Source organism: Siphateles boraxobius, unplaced genomic scaffold, assembly GCF_051911475.1.
Source record: "Siphateles boraxobius isolate OS27281-9 unplaced genomic scaffold, OSU_SipBor_1 75, whole genome shotgun sequence".
In the NCBI taxonomy this organism is placed as follows: Eukaryota; Metazoa; Chordata; class Actinopteri; order Cypriniformes; family Leuciscidae; genus Siphateles; species Siphateles boraxobius.
The window spans coordinates 1,128,292-1,141,191 of record NW_027509203.1 but is presented as its reverse complement, the minus strand read 5'-3'; the positions used below and the strand labels follow the sequence as shown (position 1 = coordinate 1,141,191).

At 45.3% G+C, this 12,900-nt stretch overlaps 1 protein-coding gene across 2 annotated transcripts in view; it reads right to left on the bottom strand.

The window, feature by feature from the left end:
- Positions 1 to 12,900, bottom strand: part of cacna2d3a (calcium channel, voltage-dependent, alpha 2/delta subunit 3a) — a 230,712-nt gene that overhangs the window by 7,723 nt on the left and 210,089 nt on the right. For both annotated transcript variants that reach the window (XM_077217632.1, XM_077217633.1), the window contains 3 exons: positions 11,401 to 11,453; positions 11,176 to 11,231; positions 9,784 to 9,898 (listed from right to left, as the gene is read on the bottom strand). In XM_077217632.1, coding sequence (XP_077073747.1) covers positions 9,784 to 9,898; positions 11,176 to 11,231; positions 11,401 to 11,453 — 224 coding nt within the window. The remainder of the gene's footprint in view (positions 1 to 9,783; positions 9,899 to 11,175; positions 11,232 to 11,400; positions 11,454 to 12,900) is intronic.

The window sequence follows — 12,900 nt, the reverse complement described above, 5'->3', positions numbered from 1 at the left end:
TGAGTGTTTATGTTTAGGTTATTGTTTACGGAGTGTCTTTATGTTTAGGTTATTGTTTACGGAGTGTCTTTATGTTTAGGTTATTGTTAAGGGTGAGTGTTTGTGTTTAGGTTATTGTTTACGGAGAGTGTTTATGTTTAGGTTATTGTTTACGGAGAGTGTTTATGTTTAGTTAATTGTTTACGGAGAGTGTTTATGTTTAGGTAATTGTTTACGGAGAGGCTTTATGTTTGGGTTATTGTTTACGGAGAGTGTTTATGTTTGGGTTATTGTTTACGGAGAGTGTTTATGTTTAGGTTATTGTTTACGGAGAGTGTTTATGTTTAGGTTATTGTTTAGGGTGAGTGTTTATGTTTAGGTTATTGTTTACGGAGAGTGTTTATGTTTAGGTTATTGTTTACGGAGAGTGTTTATGTTTAGTTAATTGTTTACGGAGAGTGTTTATGTTTAGGTTATTGTTTACGGAGAGTGTTTATGTTTGGGTTATTGTTTACGGAGAGTGTTTATGTTTGGGTTATTGTTTACGGAGAGTGTTTATGTTTAGGTTATTGTTTACGGAGAGTGTTTATGTTTAGGTTATTGTTTACGGAGAGTGTTTATGTTTAGGTTATTGTTTACGGAGTGTCTTTATGTTTAGGTTATTGTTTACGGAGAGTGTTTATGTTTAGGTAATTGTTTACGGAGAGTGTTTATGTTTAGGTTATTGTTTACGGAGAGTGTTTATGTTTAGGTTATTGTTAAGGGTGAGTGTTTATGTTTAGGTTATTGTTTACGGAGAGTGTTTATGTTTAAGTTATTGTTTACGGAGAGTGTTTATGTTTAGGTTATTGTTTACGGAGAGTGTTTATGTTTAGGTTATTGTTTACGGAGAGTGTTTATGTTTAGGTTATTGTTCACGGTGAGTGTTTATGTTTATGTTATGGGGTGGGGTTTGGTACTCAAAAAAACTTAAATTATAAATTTATATAAAAATAATTGATATATTGTTTGTCGATACAGCGACGTCTAGGTGCTGCTTTATTGTCTTAATACTGATGCTAATGGGGATTGACCATACTTCAGTTTTTGACAACTTGGGAGTGAGAATGGATTGTTTCTGATTAAATAAACTAAACAAACAAACAAACAAATAAACAAAAAAACAAAAAGTAAAAGCATGATTTCCATTACACGAGAGTAGATGTTAAAACTTCATGCTGATTTGTACTCGGCTTTCGCCAAGATAACCACCAACTAAGACATAGCTAACACAGTAACCTATACTTCTCCATCCATTTACGCTTCTTTCCATATGGTAATGTGAATCTCCTTCTGTCTAGTGTTAACACGCGTCAGCACACACAACGGCTGCAACCACAGTGCGATCCCCCCATGAAAACCGTCTGGATTGAGCTGAGTAGGGGACATCTCTAGGGTCTTCAAGTGGGCACCTTCCGTCCTCAGTGTTTCGTCGACTAGCCCACGACACCTCAAGAGGGCTGACAGTGACTCTGGCGTCCCAGAGTCACCCCCCTCCGTCCCCCACTCAACTCAGCCCAGCTTACTGACCTCTACATCCCTCCTGCTGCTGAGACCTAACCACACTCTCTCCGCAACCCAACCATACGCGCCAACCCGTTTGACTAAGGCGGTCGAGCCCCACTGGTGCGTTAATATGCAGTTTCAGTGGCAACGGTTCCGTATGGCATACCACCTACCGCAAAACACAATATCTGCCCAACCACCCGTCATTCACGCAATATACACAGGAACGTAATGACTGTAAATACTATCCAACCTATACAAATAAACCAACAGACTCTTCAAGTTTTCAAGAATTCTACGAAACCGTAGCATGGCGGCCTGTACACAGCCAGCTAGAGTCTTTCCGTCTCAACCACAGCCAGTTGCTGCTCCTTTCTGCTGCTTCAGATAAGTTCTTTACTGTGCGACGCAACTCTTGGCCACTGAATCCGACGTCTCTGAGGAACCGGGTTGTAAAATGTGCCACAAAATTTCGACAACCCACCTCCACTGGATAAACCTGGACTCTCCATCCTCGCTGTTCTGCTTCAATGGCCAGATGAGCATACCGCAGTTTCTTCCTCTAATATGCCTCATCTACCGCATCCTCCCATGGCACTGTTAACTCTATCAGTTGAACAATGTGTGCTGATCCAGACCACAAAACAATATCTGGTCGTAGGTTAGTGGTGGCAATCTCAGGTGGAAAAATAAGCCGTTGATCAAGATCAGCCAGCATCTTCCAGTCCCTAGCAGCTTCCAGTTGTCCTGGGCGAGAATTGGTGTTAGCACCTTTTCTTGGTTGTTGCTCGCCTGGGCGCAGGAATATTGTCTTCTGCGTGTAATGTTTTGCTAGAAAAGGCGGCAACTTATTGGTCATGTTACGCTTTTCTTCCAATGCTAAAGCCAAACATCGGAGTACTTGGTCATGGCGCCAAGTAAACCGACCCTGGCTAAGAGCCACCTTACATCCTGTCAAAATGTGCCTTAATGTGGCAGGTGATGAACACAAAGGACAAGAGGGATCCTCTCCTACTCAGAGGTTTAGGTTCTGCGGTGATGGGAGAACATCATATGTTGACCTGATAAGGAAACTGATCCTACTCTCTTCCATTGACCAAAGGTATTGCCAGCCCATTTTGCGTTGTGCCACACTCTCCCATCTCATCCACTCTCCCTACTTGGCCTGGGAAATGGCCTTTATATATCTCATCCTCTCCTCCTGCTTTCGCACCTCGTTGACTACGAGCTTCCTCCTTTGAGCTGGGCCTGCCTTGTGCCATTTAGGAGGAGCTAAACTCAGCCCAAAACCCCCTCTTCTATGCTGTACCTGTCCCACGATATCCCCAATTTGAAGGTCAGCCTTTGCCTCTACTACAGATTTCTTTGCTGACCACCTTCTACCAGTTTTTACCACAGGGGCTGCCTCCCTTACACATTTGTCGCGTGACTCTGCTAAAGTCATTTCCAGTCTGACCTTGGCACACTTAAACTCCTCGGTTAAAGCAGAGACTGGCAGCTGCAATACTCCTTTACTATAAAGTCCCACTCTGCTAAGGTAATTTCCAGTCTGACCTTGGCGCACTTTAACTCCTCGCTTAAAGCAGAGACTAGCAGCTGCAATACTCCTTTACTATAAAGTCCCACTCTGCTGAGGCAGCGTGGAACTCCCAACCATTTCCTGATGTATGAACTTATTAACGCTTCCAGCTTATCCACTGTTGTCAAATAAACCTCGTACACAGTCAGTGGCCACAGCAACCTTGGCAGTAGACCAAACTGAAAGCACCAGAGTTTTAGTTTGCCTGGTAGAGCACAGCTGTTTATGCTCTTCAACCCTTCCACTGCTTGTCGTCTAACTTCTCCCACTCGAACTGTTTCCTTTAGATCCCCATCGTACCATCTCCCTAGACTCTTCACTGGCTTCTCAGAAACTGTTGGTATTGCCTCACCATTAATGAAGAATATTTTATCTACTACCTTGCCTTTAATTATTGAGATGCTCCTTGATTTAGAGGGCTTAAATTGCATTCGTGCCCATTCAATATTATCTGTTAACTTCCCCAATAACCGATTAGTGCAGGCTACCGTTGTAGTCATGGTTGTCATGTCATCCATGTATGCTCTGATTGGTGGTAGTCGCATCCCAGAAGCCAAGCGCTCTCCTCCTACTACCCATCTTGATGCCCTAATGATTACTTCCATTGCCATGGTAAAAGCCAGTGGAGGAATGGTGCATCCTGCCATTATTCCAACCTCTAAGCATTGCCATGTAGTGCTGAATTCTGGAGTTGAGAAACTAAATTGCAAATCTCCAAAATAGGCTTTCACTAAATTTGTTATCGACATCGGTACCCTGAAAAAATCAAATGATGCCCAAAGAAGCTCATGTGGCACTGAACACTTCCTCTCATTTTTAGCTGATTGAATTCGTTGCCAGATAACATTGATGTGTTCTGAGCATCCTGAGAATTCTGGAATGCCCGCTTTTTGACCTGAAGTGTCAATGAAGCCATTCTTTAATAGGTAGGTTGACAATCAAAATATATAGTGTAAAATATATAAATCTGAAATATAAGCAAGGTATAACGTTCATGCAAAGGCACATGCATGTATAATACATATAATATCATTGTAAAATTGCATTTAAATAAACAGCTTTACGTTGAGTTGTTCGTCCCTTTTTCTTTCTCTCCCTCTCTTGTACATCATTCACACAATACAAAAAATATCACTCTCATTATAGTAAACAGAGCTAATGATAATGTAAATGCACAATGCAAAGTGTTCAATTGACGAATATATTGTTTCCAAGTTCCCTTACGAAGGGAACTCAACGATGCGTCCATCGACGCCATGGGAACGCCCCCAGCGTGACTGCGTCTGAAGCATCTATGTCAACTAGTCCAATGGAAAGAATGAGCGTCACGGGCGGGTGACGTCATGACCAGGATATGATAAAAGCACATCCGGTGCAAACCGGCATTAGCTTCTGTTGCCTCAGCAAGCGATCTGTGTCAAACTGTCTGTTATATTTACTGTTGTCTGTCTGATATATATATTAATGGAAACTAAACAATTGCACAACTCTGTGTTCTCCCTGCTCGCGCTATTTAACGAGTAGGGACACACACGAGCTTTGTGTGATGTGTTTGGGAGTAGAGCATGCGGTATCAGCCTCCGAGGGGGCTGATTGCCAACATTGTGAGAAGCTTTCGCTTCGCATGCTCCGCTCCCGCCTGTCACTTTTCGAGGAAAGTGGCCGGGCTCGCAATTCTCAGGGTGACAGGTCCCGCGTCTGCCGAGGCAGCGCGGAGAATGCATTCCTGTGGATCGCGAATAGGATCTCTTTACGGGGTTGGAGACGGGTCCGCGGATCTTATCTCCTCCCTTTCCACGAGGGATCCAGTGCTCTCTCGCCGGTCTCGGAAGCCCGCGCTGCGGTCTCTTCCGCCCGGGGAGAGAGAGAAATCAATGCTTCAGTGCTCTACCTCCGAGGAGGTAGATGTGCTGGGCATTGAAAGTGACACAATCATGGGGGAAGTGAATTTGCCATCTCTTTCCCCAGCGTATGAGAAATATATATAGCCTATATATATATATATATATGATAGTTTATATATTATATATAAAATAAAGTGAATATATATAAAAAATATATATAAAAATAATAAGCTGGTGGAAGTGTTTACTAAGGCTGTAGATAAATTAAATATTTATGGCCAGCAGAAATAAGGGGGCACTCGTCCTAAAAATAAAATAGATCAAACGAGTTTCCTTCCCTCTGTTTTTCCACCTCCATCACGGGGCCTTCCATTTTTCCCGATCTGCACAGCGAGCTGTCTAGATCATGGAAAAAGCCTTACTCCTCTTGTCTTTTAGCCCCCACATTCATGTATATTCAGATATTTGGGGGTTAAGAGGGTATGGCTATGGGGCAATACCCCGGGTAGAACAGACGCTTGCGAGCTATCTGTCTCCCGGTTCAGTATTGTACCTGAAGGCGTCGGCTTCTCTCACTAAACCATTAAAGAAAACTATTTTTTAATCTAGTGGGAAAAGCATATATGGCAGTGGGTCTAGCATGGGCCTGCTTGCACACCATAGCAGTGCTACAAGCATATCAGGCTGACCTGCTGCGGTATTTGGACAGAAGTGAGGGAGTTTGGCCCGATGGGGTTTGAGAACTCCGTCGGGCCACAGATTTATCTCTCAGGGATGGCAGCCCTTGTGGTCACTGAGAGACACCTCTGGCTCAATTTGATGGGAATCATAGAGAAAGATACAAGATAATCTCTCCCTCGCTATGTCCAACCCCCTGGGGCTGCTGGGCGTGAGCAGCTCCAGCCGTCTAGTTTCTCATACACAACACAGCAGCCAAAGCCTTCAAAGCAGAAGCCGGATCCGAGGACCGTTCTTCACGCTGAGAAGGCTGCGGCTCAAAAGAAAAAAAGGTCCTGATGTTCATGCATCAGGCCTGTGAGGACAGCCCCGACCGAAGTGGAGCGGTGTACACCTCTTTTTACGGTGCCCGTTCCATTTCGGGGTCCTCACGAGACCGTTCTGCCAACCCTGCCACCCTCGGTGCTTCAGGGCGCAGCGGTCTCCAGCGAGTCGCTGATGCTATGCTGCGGCACAGCATCGGTTTCGCGCCCTCTGAGGGGGGCCTTAGAGCGGCCAGTTCAGGTAGTTCCTGCCATTATGTTTCAGGCTCCGGAATTGGCTGTCTCGATAACACCAGAGACCAGCCTCGAGAGGCTGGTTCCCTTAGTAAATTTTCTGGCAGCGTGGAAGCTTCTGCCGAATATTTCTCATTGGGTCCTGCAGATTGTAGAGAAAGGATACAGAATCCAGTTTGGTTCTCGTCCTCCTCGTTACAACGGGGTGCTGCCCACAGTGGTGCATCCCGAGCAGGCTCTGGTAATGGAGCAAGAGGTAAAGGCCCTGTTAGCAAAGGAAGCTATAGAGCAGGTGTACTCACCCGACATTGCATCGGGTCTTTACAGTCGTTATCTCATTGTTCCAAAAAAGGATGGAGAGCTGCGTCACATACTAGATCTTCGTCTGTTGGAGTGTTTGGTGCTGGAACTCAATTCCAAAATGCTGACACTCAAACAGATCGTGACTCAAATCAGATCCGAGGACTGGTTTGTCACGATAGATCTAAAAGACGCATACTTCCATATCTCCATCCTCCCTCAGCACAGGAGGTTCCTGAGGTTTTCTTTGGGGCAAAGAACACCAGTATCAGGCACTTCCTTTCGGTCTAGCTCTATAACCCCGCACATTCACGAAGCGTGTAGACGCAGCTCTGGCCCCGCCAGGCTGCAGTGCATATGCATTCTGAATTGCATAGATGACTGGCTGATTCTAGCGGAATCAGAACAGTTAGCGGTTCGGCACCGAGGTGTCGTTCTCGCTCCTATGCAGATGTTGGGGTTGAGGCTCAATGCCAAGAAGAGTGTGCTTTCTCCAGTACAGAGAACCACTTTCCTTGGTGTGGTATGGGATTCAGTGACGATGCGGGCCACTCTGTCGCCCGTTCGTGTAGCTGCTATCCTAACAGCCACAAAAGAGCTGAGGCTAGGCCAGTCACGCACTGTAAAACAGTTAGAGAGACTGTTGGGTCTTGTGACAGCAGCGTTCAACGGGATAACTTTTGGCCTGCTGTACATGAGACCTTTACAGTGGTGGCTCAGGACCAGAGGGTTCTCCCCGAGGGGAAACCCACTTCGTATGATCAAGATCACGCGGCGGTGTCTCCGCACCTTGGTTATATGGAGGAAACACTGGTTCTTAACCCAGGGTCCGGTGTTGGGAGCTCTTTGCCATCGAGTTGTGATCTCGACAGATGCTTCCCTCACCGGCTGGGGAGCGGTATTGGAAGGCCGCTCAGCTCAGGGCTTGTGGAGGAGTCATCATCTCTCTTGGCACATGAATTGCCTAGAGATGATGGTCGTCTTCAATGCGTTGAGACATCTCCTCCCAGACCTGAGGGGCCATCATGTGTTGTTCTGGTGACTGTTAGGCCTCAGGGCAGCAGCGTCCAATGTGATACCCTTTGACCTGCTGTACGTGAGACCTTTACAGAGGTGGCTCAGGACCAGAGGGTTCTCCCTGAGGGGAAACCCACTCCTTACGATCAAGATCACGCGGCAGTATCCCCGCGCCTTGGTTATATGGAGGAAACTCTGGTTCTTGACCCACAGACAACACGTTGGTGGCCTCTTATTTTGGTCCCTCAAGAAATTACGCTGTCTGAGGGCAGTGTATATTCCGGGGGGGGCCAGAATATTGGAGCAGACACCCTGTCGAGGCAGGGGCTGAGGCCAGGGGACTCCACCCCGAGGAGGTGGAGCAAATATGGGAGTTTTACGGCCAGGCAGAAGTGGATTTGTTCTCGTCTCAGCATACGACGCACTGTCCACTCTGGTTATCCCTCACTCAACCAGTCCCCTCGGGGCTGGATGCTATGGTGCAGACGTGGCCGAGGCTACGTCTGTACGCATTTCCCTCCGTTGCTCTGCTCCCAGGAGTTCTGGAGTGAATCCGCCAGGATGGAATAAGCCTATTTAGTAGCACCACCCTGGCCGAGCTGAATTTGGTTTGCGGACCTAATTTTTCTCCTCGACGGACCTCCCTTGGAGGTCCCGATCAGGAGAGACCTTCTGTCTCAGGCAGGGGATGCAATATTGCACCCCCGGCAGGGGATTTGGGAACTGTGGGTTTGGCCTCTGAGGGGGCCCAACTCATAGAGAGTGGTCTCTCAACCGAGGTTGTTTAGACCATTCTAAGCTCCAGAGCTCCCGCTACGAGGAAACTATATTCACTATTTCGAGAGTTTTTCACTTCTTGGTGTTACCAGCGTCAGTGGGATCCGGTTAACTGTTCAGTAAACACAGTATTCGAGTTTCTGCAAGAACGCTTTGTATCAGGTCTATGTCCTTCCACGCTTAAGGTATAATATGTGTGGCGGCCATTGCGGCTTTCCACGCCCTGGTGGGTAGTACATTTTTGGGTCGAGACCCCCTGATCACTCGTTTCCTTCGTGGCACTTTGAGGCTGAGGCATGAAACTTGCACTAAGGTGCTGGCTTGGGACCTTGCAATAGTTCTAGAAGGCCTATCTGGGGCTCCCTTCGAGCCCTTAGATTTGGTCTCAGAGAAGTTCCTTTCTGTTAAGACTATTTTCTGCTAGCTATTTCGTCCCTATAAGAGTCAGACCTTCAGGCCCTTTCGGTCCCCACCTGCCTTGAGTGCACCGGGATGGCCAAGGCAATCTTACCCGAAACATGGATATGTTCCAAAGGTGCCTACCATTATTCCGAGGCCTATTGTGCTGCAGGTTTCTGTCCTCCCCCATTTTTCGGACCAGGAAAAGCTGAACCTCTTGTGCCAGTGCGAGCACTGGACACTTATGTTCATCGGACTTCTCTGTCGAGAAAATCCAACCTATTGAGCATATAGATAGTCGAGACTATTCTTCTTGCTTGTGAGTCTTCTGGCCAACCATTTGGTGGTCAGGGCTCATTCCACTAGGAGTATGGCTTCTAAGCGTATTATCTGGAGTTCTCTCCAAGACGTTTGTGATGCGGCGGGCTGGTCCTCACCGCTCACATTCATGAGGTTTTACAGCTTGGACCTGGATGCTGCCCCAGGATCCCAGGTGCTTGGTGCAGTGTGACAACAGGCTGACACTCAGGCATTTGAAAGTCTGGCGCTTTGGGTATTCTCGTTCCCATGGCGTCGATGGACGCATCGTTGAGTTCCCTTCGTAAGGGAACGTCTCAGGTTACTATTGTAACCATAGTTCCCTGAGAACAGGGAACGAGACGATGCGTCACCCTGCCATACTTCCTGCATCCCTGTGATCGGCTTGCTTCGGCAATTTTCGAAGCTAATGCCGGTTTGCACCGGATGTGCTTTTATCATATCCTGGTCATGACGTCACCCGCCCGTGACGCTCATTCTTTCCATTGGACTAGTTGACATAGATGCTTCAGACGCAGTCACGCTGGGGGCGTTCCCATGGCGTCGATGGACGCATCGTCTCGTTCCCTGTTCTCAGGGAACTATGGTTACAATAGTAACCTGAGACGTTTTGTTTCTCCTTCATATAAACCAGCACTATTTTGATAGAAAAAAAGTATTTAAATGTAAAAAATTATATATGAGTGAACTGAATATATGAAGGTTGTCTTGTGTGTTTTCAGCTGACCCCAACTGTCCTATGTGTGTGTGCCTTTGTGCGTGTTTGTGTGTTTGTAAGTATTGCACATACTTAACACAGCTTTCACAGTCAATATTCCCCACGGTTTCTTTAATGGTGCGCTCTGACACGAATGCGGGATATTCTGTATCACAAGGGACCAACATCGTTCTCCCTCCTCTCTGAGCTGGAGAGAGAGAGAGAGAGAGAGAGAGAGAGAGAGAGAGAGAGAGAGAGAGAGAGAGAGAGAGAGAGAGAGAGAGAGAGAGAGAGAGAGAGAGAGAGAGAGATACAGAGAGAGAGAAACAGAGAGAGAGAAAGAGAGAAACAGAGAGAGAGAAACAGAGAGAGAGAGGGAGAGAGAAACAGAGAGAGAGAGAGAGAGAGGTGAGAGAGAGAGAAACAGAGAGAGAGAGAAACAGAGAGAGAGAGAGAGACATAGAGAGAGAAACAGAGAGAGAGAAACAGAGAGAGAGAGAGACAGAGAGAGAGAGAGAGAGAAACAGAGAGAGAGAGAAACAGAGAGAGAGAGAGAAAGAGAGAGAGAGAGAAACAGAGATAGAGAAACAGAGAGAGAGAGAGAGAGAGAGAGAGAGAGAGAGAGAGAGAGAGAGAGAGAGAGAGAGAGAGAGAGAGAGAGAGAGAGAGAGAGAGAGAGAGAGAGAGAGAGACCTTGTTCTTCAAATTGTCTTCCTATGGCAAGGTTTATCTGTATCATTCAAGGAACGTAAAAATACTGTACAAAATAATGTAAACACCAACATGAATGGCAGGCGTGCAGTTCTGTTCATCCTGCGTTAACATGCACATGTTATTACTACAGATTTAGTTTGTTTTAAATCATGACTGAGTGTTACAACTGAAGTTTCACAATTCATGCATTTTGACATATACAAGTTTCATCAGCTACTCAAATAAAGTCAATTACTGCATTGTGACATGACTGACTAGAGCCTTGAGCACAAGTTAACTTATATCCATAAACATCCTGAAGTCTCTGCAGTTTTATCACTTACATTTAATGTGGAAAATGGGATCCATATAGACCTCATTTATAAAATGTGCATACAAACAGGTTTGTACTTAGACTGTGCGTACGCTAAAATCCATGCGTATACACCAGTTATTTGGAAATGCAAGCCATTCTCCAGTAAAGGATTTGGACATTGACTGGGGCTCTTTTATATGTTGATGACATTATTTAAGCGCCATTTACAAGGCAGAGATCTGAAACCATTCATCTGCGCAAAATTTCGCGATCATTTGTGATTTATAGGTTTCACATCTGGTAGAGAGGTGTACACACATTTTTTGATTGTATGTTTGTTCATTAAATCACATGTACACACACTGGAGAAATGATCGTAAGATCAAAAGTAGGACGGTTTCTAGGCAACAGTTTATAACTGCGGTCAGTGATGCCATCAACTCATCAAACACACAAACACATATTATCAAACACACCTTTAGTGGTGAGTTCAGAGTACCACCAGCTGTACAGGTTGAACTCAAGCAGAAATCTGCAAAGGAAAGGGAAAAGGGCAATAAAGAAAGCAGTTACTGGAAAGAGAGAAAGGAATCCAAAAACGGACACAATAGAGTAAAAAGTACAGTAATGTTATTTATATTTTGCATATGTACAAAAGTTTTCAGAAGTTCTCAAAACATCAGAGAAGATCAGAGTCTTACATGACGAACTCGGTCAGTAGCCATCGCACAGCAGCGAATAGAGCAAAGTAGGGCTGCAAGAAAAGAACAATAACCAGTCAAACACTGAGAGGCACAAAGTAGTTCAGAACCATTATAGAGTACATATGATATTAAAATGTCTTGTTTATTATTGTAGCTTGTTAACTATTGTACTCCGTTCCTTGGAGGGAATGAGATGTTGTGTCGATGGACTGACACTAGGGGTCACACTTGGAAACCCCTAACACCTCTGATCCTTGAGAAACACTACTGATACTCTACAATGAGAATTAGCGAGTGGCATTTGGATGTGCTGCTGCCCGTACATGCGGGTATAAAAGGAGACGGCGTGCATCCACTCGCTTCAGATTTGTGCAGAGTCGTCCTGGCTAGATCAGCAGGTAGTTCAGTCGTACAATAGTAACCAATACGTTCCCTATTGGTCAGAGGGATGGACTGAAACTAGGGGTACACTGTGGAAAATGCCACAACTAACTGAACCGTTACGAGGTTTAGTTGGTGCAGATGTTGGACCGTACTTACAGTGGGAATAGGTTGCTTGACCATTCCTTGACTGGAACACTTTTTTTTTTACTTACAGCTGACCAGACCAGAAGTTAGTGCTGGAGAAGTGCTCCTTTTTCCATGCAGAAAAAAAGCACACCACGGAGACCTCTCCATTTGGACAGAATGTGGTACAAAACATTTACTTACTAACTGAGAAGTACCACATATGGAAAGAAGGCTCTGTCGTAGGTCCTACCTCAGGAGGAAGGAGTTTCAGCAAACACAAAGACTGGTGGCCGAGCAGAACTCTATCCAGGGGAAGTCACGGGTTTACCATCAGGGAAACCATACAGTGGAGAATGCATCGTATGGGATTACTACATATGGAGCTCTTAGCCTCAAGTAAAAGCTGCAAGTTGTGGCATATTTGATTCGAGTTTGTCTTTTCACCCACATGTGCAAAATACTGTTAAGAATTCCTTTTTTCATCTCTGAAATATTGCTAGAATACGACCTATGCTATCCTTTTCTGTGACTGAAAGGCTTATTAACACTTTTGTCTTGTCCCGCATTGACTACTGCAATGCAACTCTTGCTGGGGTTCCTAAAACCACACTCAACAAATTGCAATATGTGCAAAATTCTGTTGCTAGGATCCTGACTGGAGTCAGAAGAAGTGAGCACATCACTCCAATACTAAAGTCCTTGCACTGGCTCCCGGTCAGGTTCCGCGTTGATTTTAAAATCCTTATGCTCACATATAAGGCACTGCATGGTCTGACCCCTCAGTATCTGTCTGCGCATCTAACTGAATATATACTATACTATGATTCAGTAATACTAACACTTTCTCTTAGTAGAATAGAATAGAATAGATAATAGAAGTATTTAAAAAAAAACTGCACTAAAATTAAACTGAGAGGGGTTATAGTACTTACGTATTGTTGTCCTACTGTTAGTTTAACTGCTTCTATTGTTCTCATTTGTATGTCG